The sequence below is a fragment of the Elgaria multicarinata genome, chromosome 6, assembly GCF_023053635.1.
Source record: "Elgaria multicarinata webbii isolate HBS135686 ecotype San Diego chromosome 6, rElgMul1.1.pri, whole genome shotgun sequence".
In the NCBI taxonomy this organism is placed as follows: domain Eukaryota; kingdom Metazoa; phylum Chordata; class Lepidosauria; order Squamata; family Anguidae; genus Elgaria; species Elgaria multicarinata.
The window spans coordinates 110,878,625-110,895,972 of NC_086176.1; the positions used below are offsets into that span (position 1 = coordinate 110,878,625).

The 17,348-nt window shown below is 48.0% G+C and overlaps 1 protein-coding gene across 1 annotated transcript in view; it reads left to right on the top strand.

Annotated features, from left to right (window-relative positions):
• Positions 1 to 10,632: 10,632 nt before the first annotated feature.
• The window catches only part of PSTPIP2 (proline-serine-threonine phosphatase interacting protein 2), a 48,802-nt gene continuing 42,086 nt past the window's right edge, over positions 10,633 to 17,348 (top strand). Inside the window, exon 1 of the mRNA XM_063128292.1 lies at positions 10,633 to 10,711. Coding sequence (XP_062984362.1) covers positions 10,679 to 10,711 — 33 coding nt within the window. The 5' untranslated portion in view covers positions 10,633 to 10,678. The remainder of the gene's footprint in view (positions 10,712 to 17,348) is intronic.

The window sequence follows — 17,348 nt, forward strand, 5'->3', positions numbered from 1 at the left end:
TTAATCACCCACATGTTTAGTTTTTTTAACGGTTTTTAATGCTTTATGTGTGTATGTTCTGTTGTTTAAATTTTTAAATTTTGTATACTTGTTTTTATCTCAATTTTAGAATTTCTGTAAACCGCCCAGAGAGCTCTGGCTATGGGGGCGGTATATAAGTGCAATAAATAAATAAATACCCTTTCATGTATTTGTCAACATGACCTCCTTGATTTTTTGGGGGGGGGGGCTCTTTTTCATTCTGTATTGTGCAGGTCTGTGGATTTCAGAAGATACTTACCAGGAATGTACACAGCCCTAGTTGATACTTCCTGGTCGTGTTTTCCCCACCTCCACTCTTGCTCCACAGAGTTCCTTGCCATAGCATTTCACTTGTGGATATATCCTCCCAGGACACAGCTTCATTCAAGCTTGTTCCTTCTGCTCCATCACAAGTTACAGGGGGAAAGACAACTGACAATCCATGGAGCTAATATGGAATACCTTTTCTGCTGTGGAAAGAGGAAGGTTCTTCAAAGAAACTTCTCTGCCGACGGAGGTAAGAAATCTGTGGCTGGTGAGGGAAAAAGACGACAGGAGTGATCTCGGAGGAAGTCTTTATTTTATGTTATGAGACTAGCCAGATGTCCTTTGGGGCTTTATGAGGCATCATGAACATTTATAGGCTGGACGCTAGCATTCACGTCTAGTGACAGCTACATGCCTTGCAGGCAGAAGGTCTGAGGTTCAAAGGAGAAGGCACCATGGAATGGGAAAGAAGTCTGCCTGAGCCTAGATCTAGCAGGGCTCGGAATGAGTCAGTATGATGGACAGTCCCAATGCAGATGTGAAATCAAGGTTCTGAATGCCCTTCTGTGTACAAAACCAAACCAAAACCCTTACAGGATATAATCTATCTCAAAATGTGCACAGTAGAGAATGGACAGAGCTAAGCTTTGTTGTTTATTCGTTCAGTTGTTTCCGACTCTTCGTGACTTCATGGACCAGCCCACGCCAGAGCTTTCTGTCAGCTGTCGCCACCCCTAGCTCCCCCAAGGTCAAGTCTGTCACCTCCAAAATATCATCCATCCATCTTGCCCTTGGTCGGCCCCTCTTCCTTTTGCCTTCCGCTTTCCCTAGCATCAGCCTCTTCTCCAGGGTATCCTGTCTTCTCATTATGTGGCCAAAGTACTTCAGTTTTGCCTTTAATACCATTCCCTCAAGTGAGCAGTCTGGCTTTATTTCCTGGAGTATGGACTGATTTGATCTTCTTGCAGTCCAAGGCACTCTCAGCATTTTCCTCCAACACCACAGTTCCAAAGCATCTATCTTCCTTCGCTCAGCTTTCCTTATGGTCCAGCTCTCGCAGCCATAGGTTACTACGGGGAATACCATATGCGGACCTTTGTTGTCAGTGTGGTGTCTCTGCTCTTAACTATTTTATCAAGATTTGTCATTGCTCTCCTCCCAAGAAGTAAACGTCTTCTGATTTCCTGGCTGCAGTCAGCGTCTGCAGTAGTCTTTGCGCCCAGAAATACAAAGTCTGTCACTGCCTTCACGTTTTCTCCCTCTGTTTGCCTGTTATCAATCAAGCTGGTTGCCATAATCTTGGTTTTTTTTTGAGGTTTAATTGCAACCCAGCTTTTGCACTTTTTTCTTTCACCTTTGTCTTTTTTCTCCCCAATTTTTTCTCCCCAATTCCTAGCTTTCTATTTGCAGTTTTGGTTTTACTTGGTGGAGGAGCATTATTAAAGACAAACATGGTATCTCCTCTGCTGTCTGACTTGCACAATCCAGGCTACCCACCTGAGGACTTCATTTCCACCTTGTTCTGCTGGGAGCCGCAGCTGGCCAAGGCAGACCAATGCTCTGCCTCTAAGGCAGGTTCCTATGTCTGTAAGCAAAACCGGCCCTATCATTGGGCAGACAGAAGTGGCTGCTTCAGGCAGCAGATGCTGGGGGAGCTGGCAGCAAGGTTGCGTATGTGACGTGTGGCCCTGCCTTAGGGTGACCATATGAAAAGGAGGACAGGGCTCCTGTATCTTTAACAGTTGTATAGAAAAGGGAATCTCAGCAGGTGTCATTTCTATATATGGAGAACCTGGTGAAATTTCCTCTTCATCACAACAGTTAAAGCTGCAAGAGCTCTACTGCAGCTCTACTGTGACCAGATTTAAAAGAGAGCAGGGCACCTGCAGCTTTAACTGTTGTGATGAAGAGGAAATTTCACCAGGTTCTCCATATATACAAATGACACCTGCTGGAATTCCCTTTTCAATACAACTGTTAACGATACAGGAGCCCTGTCCTCTTTTTCATATGGTCACCCTACCCTGCCTGCTGCCCCCACGGGAAGACAATGCCCCATGGCCAGTGCTGAAGTAGGATGCAACTGCCTGTCCAGTTGGAAAAGGGAGAAGGTGTCATCTTCTACTTTGCCTCAGGCAGCAAAATCCTTTGGGCCAGCTCAGTTCCATGTTATCTGCCTTGGACATCAAACTGATGGGAAAAGGGGAATATGCAGCTTTTGAAGAGTGATTGAATGACCCTTTAGGCGTGTGACCAGCTCCCCAGTCACCTGTGGTGGGTCAGCCTCACCTTCAGGTGACTAGGCAGAGATGTTCCTTCGGACTGAGGTCTTTATATTTTAGGCCATTGACTGTGTGGTATTTATAGATGTGCCCGGCCTGGTGGACAGTGAAAATATTTGTGGTCTAGGCAGTTTTTATGCTCAGAACAGAGTTGTTGCACACCTATTTTGGCAGAAATCCACAGCCTTGCCACACGACCACACGACCAAGGATGTGTGTGTGGCCTGCCAGCCGAGATGAATCAACCCCATGTGCTTGGCACTGCAATGCGGCATCAAACTTTCAACCAGTGGAGGCTGGTGGCTCCTATGTCAGTGGGGTGATGAATCTGCTTCAGGTTTCAGTCAGAGTTCTGCCAGGCTGGTGAGGGTAATGACACTAATTACGTAGCTGGCAACTGGCAGACGCATGGAGAAATAAGCCACTGTGCTTATTTTCCCTCTATGATTGTGCAGGCCCACCCTATGTGCGTGCGTGCATTATATATTAGGGGTGTGCACGGACCGCGCCGCTCCGCCCATACTCCGCTCCTCTTCGCCACGGAGCTCCGGCTCCGAATCGGAGCTCCGCAGTGGAGGGGAGTGGCGCCAGGTAAGGCCGGGAGAGGAGGGGGGGGTTATCGGGCCCTGCCGCCGTCGCCGCCCGTGCGGCGACGGCGGCAGAGCCCGGTAAGGGACCAAGGGGGAGGAGGGCCTTACCTGCCTCCGTCCGCGGTCCGTCGGGGTCTTCAATTGAGCCCGAGGTTCAACCAGGAAGTCTGGGCCGCGGCCCAGACTTCCTGGTTGAACCTCGGGCTCAATTGAAGACCCCGACGGACCGCGGACGGAGGCAGGTAAGGGAGAGGAGGGCGGGGGGGTTACTGGGCCCTGCCGCTGTCGCCGCATGGGCGACAGCGACAGCGGCAGGGCCCGGTAAACCCCACTTACCTTTCCGGCGGAGCTCCGGATTGAGGCGAAGGATCCGCCTTCACCTCGATCCTCTTCGCCACGCTCCGCCGGCCCCCCAATCCTCTTCGCCTCCGCCTTAAGGGCAGGCGAAGCCCCCCGCTCCGCTTCTAATTCGCCGGTCCGATTAGAAGCGGAGCACATCCCTATTATATATGGCTTCAAGTCTCGACTTCTGCAATGCGCTGTACATAGGGCTACCATTGTACCTAGTTCGGAAACTTCAATTAGTTCAAAATATGGCAGCCAGGTTGGTCACCAAATACATTTATGGGTGATCATCTTACCCCATCATTAAAATCCCTCCACTGGCTGCCAATTAGTTCTGGGGCAAAGTACAAAGTGTTGGTCATTACCTTTAAAGCCCTACATGGTTTGGGTCCAGGTTACCCGCAGGATCGCCTTCTCCCATACAGTCCGCCCCGCACACTTACGTCCTCTGGGGAGAACTTACTTCAGTCAGCTAAAACTAGGCTGACAACTGTTACCCAGAGAACCTTTTCTTCTGTTGCCCCCAGACTGTGGAATGGCCTGCCGGAGGAGATTCGTCAACTTAACTCTCTCGCTGAATTTAAGACAGCTTTAAAGATTAGCCTTTTCTGGCAGGCCTGCCCAAAGAAATGTGAAACCAAGAATTTTTAAAATGTGTTGATTTGTTGTACTTATGTTGTCGATCCAAAGGGAGAGGCAGGTAAGAAATAAAATTATTATTATTATTATTATTATTATTATTATTATTATTATTATTATATTAATGTTTTTCTCTGGTTCTTTGGTAAAGCTAATGGGTCTTATTTATTTATTTATTACATTTTTATACTGCCCAATAGCCGAAGCTCTCTGGGCGGTTCACAAAAATTAAAACCATAATAAAACAACCAACAGGTTAAAAGCACAAATACAAAATACAGTATAAAAAGCACAACCAGGATAAAACCACGCAGCAAAATTGATATAAGATTAAAATACAGAGTTAAAACAGTAAAATTTAAATTTAAGTTAAAATTAAGTGTTAAAATACTGAGTAAATAAAAAGGTCTTCAGCTGGCGACGAAAGGAGTACAGTTCATGGTCTTAATTGCTCGTTGAAGCCCAAGTCACCCCAAAATACTTTGCTTTGCTGTAGGGCAAGCTCAAAACATCTGTGGGGAAAATCCATTCTCTCTGCTCCCCAGCTACTGTGCAGATTACAGCTAAGTTCCGTAGGTGCTGTCAAGTGACGTCATTGGCCCTGCTCATCAAAAAGCCCTGGGGCTGCATTCCAGCGAATCCTGGCTCTGCGTTCGAAACATCCTCCTGCATCGTATTATTACAGGGCCTGGAAACAAGCCAAGGAGCTGCCCTCTTTGACCTTCTCCATTGTTCCGTTGTATTTTTAGTAACTGTCAGTGTGGGTGAACAGGAAGAACAAGCGGTGTCCCCGCTCTGTGCCAATAAGTATGACGCTGGCTGGCGGCTTCCTTTCAGACGTTGCTGTGATCTGATCTGCGTTGAGGTGGCTCCCTGTTGCTGGAGGGGATCTTGGGTGGAGTTTGTTGGTTGTGTGTTTGTTTTACTTGCCTGTGTTATTTTGATGGGCTGGCTACCGGCTGCCACGGCCCCTTCTGAGAAGGAACCAGCCTGCCATGGTTTTCAGCTTTCGTTAAAAAAGAAGGAAAGGAGGACGCTGCGATAGACTTAGCCATGACCAAGCGGGATGGAAGGTTAACCTCTTAACTTCCCCTCCTACAAAGGGACAAGAGAAAATGTGCTAGTAATATTCTACCCAATTGTTTGATTAGGAACAAACCTATTCTGAGTTTCCGGCCAATGGGTCCATGACTGCAGGACATGGAATAATGGGCTCAAGTTACAGGAAGCCAGATTCTGGCTGGACATCAGGAAAAACTTCCTGACTGTTAGAGTAGCCCAACCCCCTGCTCAATGCAGGAAGCCACCTTAAGGCATCCCTGACAGACGGTTGTCCAGCTGCCTCTTGAAAGCCTCTAGTGTGGGAAAGTCCACAACCTCCCTAGGTAACTGATTCCATTGTCGTACTGCTCTAACAGTCAGGAAGTTTTTCCTGATGTCCAGCCGGAATCTGACTTGCTGCAACTTGAGCCCGTTATTCCGTGTCCTGCACTCTGGGAGGATCGAGAAGAGATCCAGGCCCTCCTCTGTGTGACAACCTTTCAAGTATTTGAAGAGCGCTGTCACGTCTCCCCTCACTTTAAAAGAAGGCATGCAGGGAGCATGTGCCTTGTTTGAATGCAAAACTGCATTCTGGGAGCTCCAAAAATGCCGCTCTTTTTCCTGCTGCCACACCTCTGCAGTTCAGCAGTGGCAGCAACATGGGCAGTGGCGACGGCTGCAAGTTAAATTAAGGCTAGAGGGCCCCATGTTGCCCAGCCCTGACTTATAAATATTGTTGGAGCTGAGTGCCTTTAAGCTCTTGTCTAAGCGAACCGGCTCGGATTGTCCTTGTGGCTCTGTCCCTTCCATCCTTCCCCCTCGGTTCCCATCTGTTCCAGCCTTCCCTGCCTTCTGTAGACAGATAAATGCCCTTCCTCCGGCCCTCCCTGCATTTCCTCTGCCTCTGTTTCCCTAGATGCCACCTGCTCTTCTTTGCAGTCAACAGGCACTTTGCACATGCCTGGAGACACCCTCTTCTGTAGCAGCCAGACTCTGATGAGAGGACACGGTTTGAGCGTTCAGAATGGAGGAGACTCGACTCCAGTCTTCCCCAGCTTGGTGCCCTTTGATGGGAATGATGGGAATTGTAATCCAACACATCTGGAGGCAGGGGGCACTAGGCTGGGGAAGGCTGCCCTACTCAAAGGAAACAGAAGAAGGAGAGTTTGCTGTATTTCGCTCCCTTCTTGGCTTCATTTCCAGCTGTTTGGTCAGGATGCTGCTTGGTCCAAGCATTGTTTGACAAGACGGCGCTTCCGTTCTCTTGGTGGCCATCAGACTCTTTTCCACGCTAGCCTGTCATTACTCACAACTCCCACCCCTTGGCCCTGAGTTCAGCACAGCAAAGAACCATGAGTGTTTCCAGTCATTAGCTGATGAAGGAGGAAAGACCTGCCCAGACTTCTTAGGGCAAGACAGGTGGCTTCCTAGGCTGTTGCCTAGGAAGCCACCTGTCTTGCCCTGAGAAGTCTGGGCAGGTCTTTCCTTGATCATCTACCACTGGGCTCTTTCAACTGGGGCTGGGGCCTCAGCAGGAGAGGCCCTGCTTTGAGTGCAGAAGGCCCCAGGTTTAATGCCTGGCATTATTATTATTATTATTATTATTATTATTATTTATTTATTTATATAGCACCATCAATGTACATGGTGTTGTACAGATTACACAGTAAATAGCAAGACCCTGCCGCATAGGCTTACAATCTAATAAAGTTGTAGAAAACAATAAGGAGGGAAAGAGAATGCAAACAGGCACAGGGAAGTGTAAACAGGCACCGGGTGGGGTGAAGCTAACAGTATAGAGTCAGAACAAACTCAATATTTAAAAGCTATAGGGAAAAGAAAAGTTTTTAGCTGAGTTTTAAAAGCTGTGATTGAGTTAGTAGTTCTCAAGTGTTCTGGAAGAGCGTTCCAGGCGTAAGGGGCAGCAGAAGAAAAAGGACGAAGCCGAGTAAGGGAAGTGGAGGTCCTTGGGCAGGTGAGAAGCATGGCATCAGAGGAGCGGAGAGCACGAGCGGGGCAATAGTGTGAGATGAGAGAGGAGAGATAGGCAGGAGCTAGGCCGTGAAAAGCTTTGAAGGTCAACAGGAGAAGTTTATATTGGATTCTGGAGTGAATTGGAAGCCAATGAAGAGATTTCAGAAGTGGAGTGACATGGTCAGAGCGGCGGGCCAAGAAGATGATCTTAGCGGCAGAGTGGTGGACAGAGACCAGCGGACTGATGTGAGACGAAGGAAGGCCAGAGAGAAGAAGGTTGCAGTAGTCCAACCGAGAGATAACCAGTGCGTGAACGAGAGTCTTGGCATCTCCAGCTAGGGTTGGGAACACTCTTGACTGAAACCAATCTTTTGGTTCCAAATTGTAATCTTTTGTTGACCGGTCTTCCCTCTTCTCATCGGTCTCCATTCACCATTTGGCGGCTAGGATTATTTTCTTGGCTCGTCGTTTTGACCATGTCACCCCGCTTTTAAAATCCCTCCACTGGCTTCCTATCCCTTATAGAATCCAATACAAGCTTCTTCTTCTCACTTTTAAAGCCCGTCATAATCTGGCTCTTCCCTACCTTTCGTCCCTTATTTCACTCCATCGCCCTGCTCGTGCCCTCTGCTCCAATAACATCGTGTCTCTTACCTGCCCAAGAGTTTCCACATCTCTCGCTCGTCTTCGCCCATTCTCGCTCGCTGCCCCCCCACCCCCCATGCCTGGAATTCCCTTCCAGTGCATTTGCGGACCACAACGTCAATTTCCGTTTTTAAATCTCGCTTGAAAACATTTCTTTTCTCGAAAGCTTTTTAACCGTAGCGTGGTCATACTAGTCTATAGTTAGTTTTAATGTCCCCTACCCCTATTGGTTTTTCCCCTCCCTCCCCTGTCTGTTACGGTGATTTTAGATTGTAAGCCATATGGCAGATGGTCTTGTTTTGTTTTATTCTGTACAGCGCCATGAAAATTGATGGCGCTTTATAAATAAATAAATAAATAAATAAATAATAATAATAATAAACCCTGGAGAGCCATTGGTGTCAGACAGGGTGAACAACCCTGGGCTAAATGGACCCATGGGGTCTGACTCGGGGTGGGGATCTACACTACTGCTTTAAAGTGCTTTATAACAGTTTTGACAACTGCTGGGGCATAGGACACACTGCATATACCATTTTCAAAACGTTTTCAAAGTGCTTTAAAGCGCTTTAAAAGCAATAGTGTAGATCCCCCCTCAGTATGAAGCAGCTTCTGATGTTCCTCTGGCATGCAGGACATTGAACCTGGGATCTTTTGCATGCAAAAATAGCAGTTGTAATTATTATTATTATTATTATTATGGATATCAGCAGGGGCAGCCTTCCTGTCCCCTGCATAAGAAGCTACGCTGACTCAAGTTTCTTCTCTCTCAGGACGCTTAGGACAGCAGCGTTTCAGACTCTCCTCTCTTTCCATCCTGTGATAAATAGTTGCAAAAACAACCACATTTTTAGACTCTCTTTTCATGCATCTGGGGGTGTTTTATTTTTACAAGCAGCTTGAAAATTGGAGGCAATTATCGCCTGCAAATCTTTGCTGATGTCACCAACGCTCCAGCTGATTCGCCCAACCCCTGCACAGAAGGTGAGGTGTCGGATGCTAGGCCACCTGCTGCTGTAGCTATACAGCAGGCAGAAATTCAAATGATGTAGTTTACTGGTAAAGATGGGAAGAGCATCACCTGTTGGGTTTCTGCCATACAGCCCCCAAACATGCATTCAAATGGCTGCAATCCTCATCACTCCTAACCATGTTTACTCAGCACGTTTACACAGCTGTAAGCCTCATCCATTTTACTTACATCCAAGTACAAGGCTGTGAAGTCTTCTTTGGAAACAAATCTGCCTAAGTTCAATTCGACTTACTCCCAAGTAAGTGTGCACAGGATTGTTACCTTACCACACGAGCCTGGGCACATTTATTCAAAAGTGGTGACCTCTGAAGAATGGCTCCATCATCATACCGAGAGGCTCAGGTGGCCTCCATTGCGTGATGCCTTCTGCTAGCTGCAACCTTACCTGTAATCCTCCCACTGATTCTTCTGTTCTCTCTCTCCCCCCACCCCCATGAAAAATCCATTAGGGAAGAAAAGATGGAGTAGCCACACAACGCCTTCAGATTGTTAGCTCTATGAAGCCCTCCGTCTGGAAGCGCCCAAGAGTTTTGAGCAGCAGAAGAAGTTTGAGCAAAGGCCATTTCCCCCAAACCTGCAAAGACCAGCTACTCAGTGGCCGGGTTCGGACGACACGCTAATCAAGGGTTGTTTTCCATTTTGTTCCTATTACCGCCCCCACCCCCATTGATTAACCTGTCATCCGACCCCGACCAGTTTGTGGCTGAGTTCAGATGACATGCTAATCAACGGGGGTGGGTGGGTAATAGGAACAGAATGGGTAACAACCCTTGATTAGCGTGTTGTCTGAACTCAGCCTCTCTCTCTCTCTCTCTCACTCACTCAGTCACACACGTGTTCTGCACCACTACGAAAAGTACACGAGCACTGTGGTTTTCATTTGCCGCTGGACACCAGCCACATGTAACAACATAAGAGGAACATTACTAGATCAGACCAAGGGTCCATCTAGAATCATAGAATAGTAGAGTCGGAAGGGGCCTATAAGGCCATTGAGTCCAACCTCCTGCAAACCCAACATTGGCTGAGTTCGGACGACATGCTAATCAACGGTTGTTTCCCGTTCTGTTCCTATTACCTAGGGTGACCATATGGAAAAGGAGGACAAGGCTCCTGTCTCTCTAACAGTTGCATAGAAAAGGGAATTTCAGCAGGTGTCATTTGTATATATGGAGAACCTGGTGAAATTCCCTCTTCATCCCAACAGTTAAAGCTGCAGGAGCTCTACTAGAGTGATCAGATACAAAAGAGGACAGGGCTCCTGCAGCTTTAACTGTGGTGATGAAGAGGGAATTTCACCAGGTTCTCCATATATACAAATGACACCTGCTGAAATTCCCTTTTCATTGCAACTGTTAAAGCTACAGGAGCCCTGTCCTCCTTTTCATAGGGTCATCCTATATCACCCCTGCCCCCACCCAGTTGATTAGCGTGTCGTCCGAACGCAGCCATTCTGTTCACACAGTCGCCAACCAGCTGCCCACGGGGAAAATCCACAAGCTAGGCATGAGTGCAACAGCACCCTCTTGCCCATGTTCCCCAGCAGCTGGTGGACATAGGCATACTGCCTCGGGTACTGGAGGTAGAATAGTCATCAGGACTAGTAGCCCATATAGTTACACCTGGGATTAAAAAAAACCCAAAACCTCTCTCCCTTTGTCCCGACTACTGTGGGCATAATGGCGAGCTTTAGGACCCAGAAGAAGGCAGGCGCAGAAGAATTGAGGAACTAGAGTTTAGCGGCTGCAGCCTGCGAGGCTCCCCTCCCTCTCTCTCCCTCCCTCTGCACTTTTGGGCACCAGTGGTGGGGGATCTAACCTGTCGGAGCCGCTCCAGCCAGAATGCGGGAGACCCTGTTCAAGGACAACTTTTGGGTGAGAGTGGAGCGGGGCCGGGGGGCTGACTGAGGGGGGTGGGGTGGGATCCTCAGCGTCCGAAAGGAGAAGTTGGTTCCAGACTGGAGGCTTTGGGTTGATCAGATCCCGGGTGGGGAAGGAGAAAGCAGCAGCTCCTGCGAAGCTACGGATTTAGACCCTGTGCCTTTAAGAGATGCCCTCCAGGTGTGTCTTCTCCTTGCAGCTGCCTGGCAAGCTGGGGAACCCAGCGGGGTGGGAAGGAGGCTTCCTTCCAAGGAGCCGGCTGAGTTTTTGCCTTTTCCCAGCCTGCGTGGCGTCCTCCAGAAGTGTTGACTGGGGATGATGGGAATTGTAGATACACAGGTTGGGGAAGACTGTTAGTCTGATATGTACAAAGGCCGGGTTTGCGCGATCGTCACAGTCCACCGTGGCTTGATTAAACTGCGGCACATGCCAGGAGGCTTCTGAATATTCAGGGACGTGACCGGAGCTTGCCGTGTTATCTGAACCTGGCGAGGGTGGCTGGTTGGTGTGGTTAACAAGCCAGCCAGAACCCATGGGCAGTTTTAGGCCTGTGGTTGGTTGGTTGGTTAGCTACATCAACCATCCACCCTCACTGGGTTCGTAGGGCACAACACACCGTGGTTGCGGCTTGAATATTGGAAATGGCGGCCTGCACTACAGCTGGCTGTGGCTTAAATAAGCCACGCTGGGCTGTTTAAACATGCGAACAGGACCTGAGCTGGTTCGTGTGATTAATTAAACCACAGTGGGCTTAAATGCAATCCTAAAACAGCCCATAGGTTCTGGGTGGTTAGTTAGCCAAGGCAACAACCCACCCATGCTGGATTTGGATGACCTGACAACTGTTGGTGGTGGTTTGGGTTACAGAATGGGCACTTCCAGATACCTGGCATGTCCCACAAGCCACAGTAGCTTATTTAAACCACTATGGCTCAGTATGATCATGTGAACATAGCCACAGACTAACATGCATCTTACACAGAATCCTGTGATACCTTGAGGACTATTTTTTTGGGGTTCACTTCGTTACAGTTTCCCTCAACCTGGTGTCCTGCAAATGTGTTGGACTACAACTCCCATAATGCTGCAGCTGGTTGTAGGATTATGGGAGTTGTAATCCCACCCATCTGGAGAGCACCAGGTTGGGGAAGGCTGCTTTACTAGATCTACATATCTGGTGAGGTGGACTCCTGTCCCAAAAGACTGTGCTTTAAGAAATGTGTTTAGCTTTTGGATATCACAAAGTGTGTGTCTTTGTTTGGCTGCAGGGACCAGAATAAAACTGAGCAGCAATGCAGTGATTTAAAATGCAGATTTAAAAGAGCAGAGTTAACAGGCTAGGATGGTAAAATGCTATAATACTGGGGAAATAATAAAAGGTCTTCACCTGGCTCTGGAAAGAGTACAATGCAGGTGCCAGGCAAACCTCTCTAAGGAGTTCATGCCAGAGCCGTAGAAGAGTCTACGGCAGCCTTCCTCAACCTGGGGCGCTCCAGATGTGTTGGACTACAACTCCCAAAATTCTGGGAGATGCAGTCCAACACATCTGGAGGGCCCCAGGTTGAGGAAGGCTGGTCTACGGTCTCAGTTCTGGATGCTAGAATGTATCACCAGCTCCCTAGTTGATGTTTCATGTGCACAGTCGTTTCCCTGCAACACTGAGTAATCCATAGGCAGGCCAAAAGCTTCTGAGATTATTCCTCATCAGGCAGAGTGGAGCCTTTGGCTTCTTCTCCCCTTTTAGTAATGACCCACCACCACCAATCTCCTGCTATTAAACAGGCGATGCATCCGTTTTCTCATTCTGTATACAGGTTTCTGACCTGAGCTAAATAGGCACGCTAAATTTGGGAAAGGGACTCTATCCATCATGATTTGGAGCAATTCTTTAGGTGTTTCTCTGTCATAATCCCTCTCGGATCTGTTGTAGCATAGCGGCGAACGACACAAACCTAAATTTCTTTACTCAGAAATAAGTCCCATTGAATTGGATGGGTGGGCTCAGAGTGGGAGCCACTGAGAACTTCCCAGCCCAAATCTTACCTGTTGTATTAACCCACTAGGTAGCTTTACAGCACAATCCTATGCGTGTTTACTCAAAAGTAAGACCCATTGAGTTTAATAGGGCTTACAACTGGGATGGGGTGTTGCTTGGGATGGGACCATAGGGTCCTAGCTCCAAATTTATTTCCCATGGCCCTTGATCTATTCCACAGACCCCTGAATTTCCACTGGTGCCATGGCAGGCTGGGAGTTGTAGGACTTTTTTTCTGTCTAAAAATGTGTAGGATTACTCCTTAAACGACTAAAATGCCAGGGAAAATAAGAAGGTCTTCACCTGGCCATGGGTCCTGGGTGGTTTGTTAACCAACCCAGCTACCTACCCTTGCCGGGTTCGGACATCACGACATACTGGCAAGGGCAATTATGTTAATATGACCGGCATGTGCAGGTGTTAACAAGCCACTGTTGCTTACTAACCATCTGCGATCATGTGAACCGGGACAATGCATATGAGAATGCTTTGAACAGTCAAAGCTGTTACAAAAATGCAAAACACACTTGAAGCGCTTTGGATTTTGAAATTCTTGAAACTTTAGCATTTGGGAAAGCAGGGTTGGTGTAACAGCAGACTCATGTGAATGTGTAGCGTGCCTGTGCATTGCAGGAAAATATTAATTTCAGAAATGTCAGCATTATGGGTGCAAACCTATGCATGCATGTTTAGACAGAAAAGAGCCTAAATGCTTCAGCTATTTCTTTCTGCTGCTGACATGGACCATTTTTAATGCTGCAGTTCTTCCATATGTGGGAGGTATTCCTATTATTTATATCTATGTGGATAAGCCCTGGGAGAATGTCTCTGGTTCATCCACATTTTGTGTCCTTCAGCTTTTGCTGTGGCTCTAAATCATATCATTTTCTGTGTTCTTGGCTTTGTAAATGTCTCCTGCAGCATTAAGATAAAATAAATACTTCTGAAGGTCAAGGCTTATTATAGTCGGCCAACCATGAGTGCTACGGTAGCATAAAGGCGAAAAGAAGGAACGGTGAATGAGGATGTTCTGGACTTGCAGCAAGCACCTCTATCTTCAGCTCTATTTCTGCCATTCGCAGACGTTAATAATACAGGTCTGCTTTCCAGAGTTGTAAGCGGGAAAGTCCAACGCTGTCTCCTTTGACTTCAAAGGAGGAAACTTCTCTAAAATGAGGGAATTGGTAAAAAGGAAGTGGAAACGTCAAGAGGTTACATTTCTCCAAAATGCCTGGGAGTTGCTCAAAACCACAATAATGTATGCTTAGCAAAAATGCATGCCGGAGGTTAGGAAAGAGAGCACTTGGCCCAAGAGGTCACCGACCTACTTAACAAGCACTCAGGGCCGGTGCTACCATAGAGGCCACTCAGGCGGCCGCCTAGAGCGCCAAGCTAAGAGGGGCGCCAGGCACAGCGCAGCACTCACGCGTGTTGGCTGTGAGCCGGCCCGAGGATTCAGCTGGGCCTGGGCAGGCGAGATGGCGCCCCACGCCTGCCCAGCCGAAGTGAAGCCAGGGACGCTGGGGTGGGGGTGGGGCGGCTCCACCTTCGGACTTCCGGAACGTGCCCGGAAGAGAGAGAGAGAGAATGTATGGGTGAATGGGGTACATGGGGTCTTTGAGTGAATGCATGTGTTCATGCGTGTGTTTGTTTGGAGTAAGTGATGCTAAGTCTGTGTGTGTGCGTGGTGTGTGAGTGAGTGTGGGGGAATGATTTGGAGGTGATATTCCTATTAAATAATGCATTTTAGACCCATAGACGTTCCTTTCCAGTTTTTTGCTATTTATTTATTTATTTATTACATTTTTATACTCCCCAATAGCCGAAGCGCTCTGGGCGGTTCACAGAAATGAAAACCATAATAAAATAATCAACATGTTAAAAGCACAACTACAAAATACAGTATAAAAAGCACAACCAGGATAAAACCACGCAGCAAAATTGATATAAGATTAAAATACAGAGTTAGAACAGTAACATTTAAATTTAAGTTAAAATTAAGTGTTAAAATACTGAGAGAATAAAAAGGTCTTCACCTGGCATCTAAAAGCATATAATGCAGGTGCCAAGAGAACCTCCTTAGGGAGCTCATTCCACAGCCGGGGTGCCACAGAGGAGAAGGCCCTCCTCCTGGTAGCCACCTGCCTCACTTCCTTTGGCAGGGGCTCACGGAGAAGGGCCGTGATTATATAATTGGCATGACGTATTTCTTGCACTTTAAAATAAATTTAGCAGTTTCAAGTTTTGTGCTTCTTATTTTTTCCAGGAAACATATGTTCTTAAAAATCAAAGTTGGCGTTTTTTGGGGTGGGGTGGGGTGGGGTGAAAGTAGCTCACCTTGCCTAGGGCGCAAAATAGTCTGGCACTGGCTGTCAAGGAAGCGATGGGAGAAAAGAAGGCTTACTTCAGAAAATGGAGTTCTTGCCCAAATGAGAACTAGGGTGACCATATGAAAAGGAGGACAGGGCTCCTGTATCTTTAACAGTTGTATTGAAAAAGGAATTTCAGCAGGGGTCATTTGTATGCATGCAGCACCTGGTGAAATTCCCTCTTCATCACCACAGTTAAACCTGCAGGTGCCCTGCCCTCTTTTAAATCTGGTCACTTTAGTATAGCTCCTGCAACTTTAACTGTGGTGATGAAGAGGAAATTTCACCAGTTTCTCCATATATACAAATGACTCCTGCTGAAATTCCCTTTTCTATGCAACTATTAAAGATACAGGAGCCCTGTCCTCCTTTTCATATGGTCACCCCTAGGAGAACAAAAAGGAACACAAATTTGAACAAAAGAAATGTGAGCAGGCAATAATGGATGCAAACATGGATTGTGAGGAGCATATTGCGAATTTAAGAAATCCTTTAAAAGCATCAAAAGAAGGAAACCAGCTAGGGAGGCAGTTATGCCATTGGATGACAGAGGAGTTAATGGAGTACTAAGGAGGATGAGTAGATTGTAGAGAAACCAGGGGGGAATCTACACTACTGCTTTAAAGCGCTTTATAACAGTTTTGACAACTGTTGGGGCCCAGGACACACTGCATATACAGGTTTCAAAACGTTTTCAAAGCGCTTTAAAGCACTTTAAAAGCAGTAGTGTAGATCCCCCCCAGGTGAATTTTTTGCAACTGTCTTCACAGCAGAAGATGCAGGGCCCGAACTGAAGAAAGGGATCTTGGATTTGTGGTGGACAGCTTGATGGAATCTAGAGGTGATGGTGGAATGCTCTACTCCCACCAGGCTCGGAGGGAATGGTTGTTTGGGGGCCCTTGTGTTTGATGTGAGTTCGGACGGCCTACCATGAGGCAGAGTGAGGCAGCCACCTCTGGGGGGAATGGGGCAGCATTTTCCATGCTTCCCTAAACTAGCCTAAGTGTTGGGAGGAAGTTGCCCTGTCACCGGTTTTGTAGAAAGAGTCGACTGTCACTCTAGTTCAGGGCTCCCCAGCCGCGCAGGTGAGCTGCTTTCACCGACCCCACCCCAGCGTACCTGGGCGCAGGGCGCCATCTCGCCTGCCCAGCCGAAGCGAAGCCGGGACACTGGGGTTGGGGCGGCGGCTTCGGAATGGCGCGCCTGGCCGGAAGCCGCTCTGGGAGAGTGACTTCTGGGTGCGATGTTCCGAAGCCGCCCGCCTGCTTCGCTTTGGTTGGGCGCCCCCAGTCGAAGCAAAGCCAAGGCGCTGGAGTGGGGGGCAGGCATGGCTTCCCAAAACCATCCCCCCATCCGTGGAAAAATGGTCTTCCATGAAAATGGTCCCTGGTGCCAAAAAGTTTGGGGACCGCTGCTCTAGTTGGATTCCGCCCATGGAATAGAGGTGGGGCGGCTGCCATCTTGCCCTTTGCCTCAGGTAGCAAAGTGGAAGGGAGGATACCCTGCAATGTTCTGTGAGGAAGCGCATTGTGAGGCCTGGAGAAATCCATTGCTCGAGGGCGGGACTAAATGTTACCTTGGCAAATGTGTAGGAGGTGGAGACTTGTTTCAGAGAAGAACCCACGGGTTTTATGGACTACATACTTGCCTTGCGCCCCCACCCACTGACGGGGCTCAGAGTGGCACATTTGAGATACTTGGGAGTTCGCCTGTTTATTAGGTGGTATTGCCTTGACCGGACCTGCTTAGCTTCAGCAAGGCTGCTGCGTCTCATGCTTTTGGGCCAGGATCTGGTTTTGGGGTGGGGTGGAGGGACGTTCACTAAATGGCAAGGAGGGGGAATTCGCAGGAAGGAATTGTTGGGCAAGGAAAGGGCACATGGCAAATGTCTGCCCCACACCCCAGCATTAGAATCATAGAATCAGAGAATAGTAGAGTTGGAAGGGGCCTAAAAGGCCATCGAGTCCAACCCCCTGCTCAATTTAGGAATCCACCCTACAGCATACTTGACAGATGGTTGTCCAGCTGCCTCTTGAAGGCCTCTAGTGTGGGAGAGCCCACAACCTCCCTAGGTAACTGGTTCCAATGTCGTACTGCTCTAACACTCAGGAAGTTTTTCCTAATGTCCAGCCGGAATCTGGCTTCCTGTAACTTGAGCCCGTTATTCTGTGTCCTTGATGGCTTTGTGCAGTCAGTCATTTATATTAGCTGTCCGTAACTTGGTGCC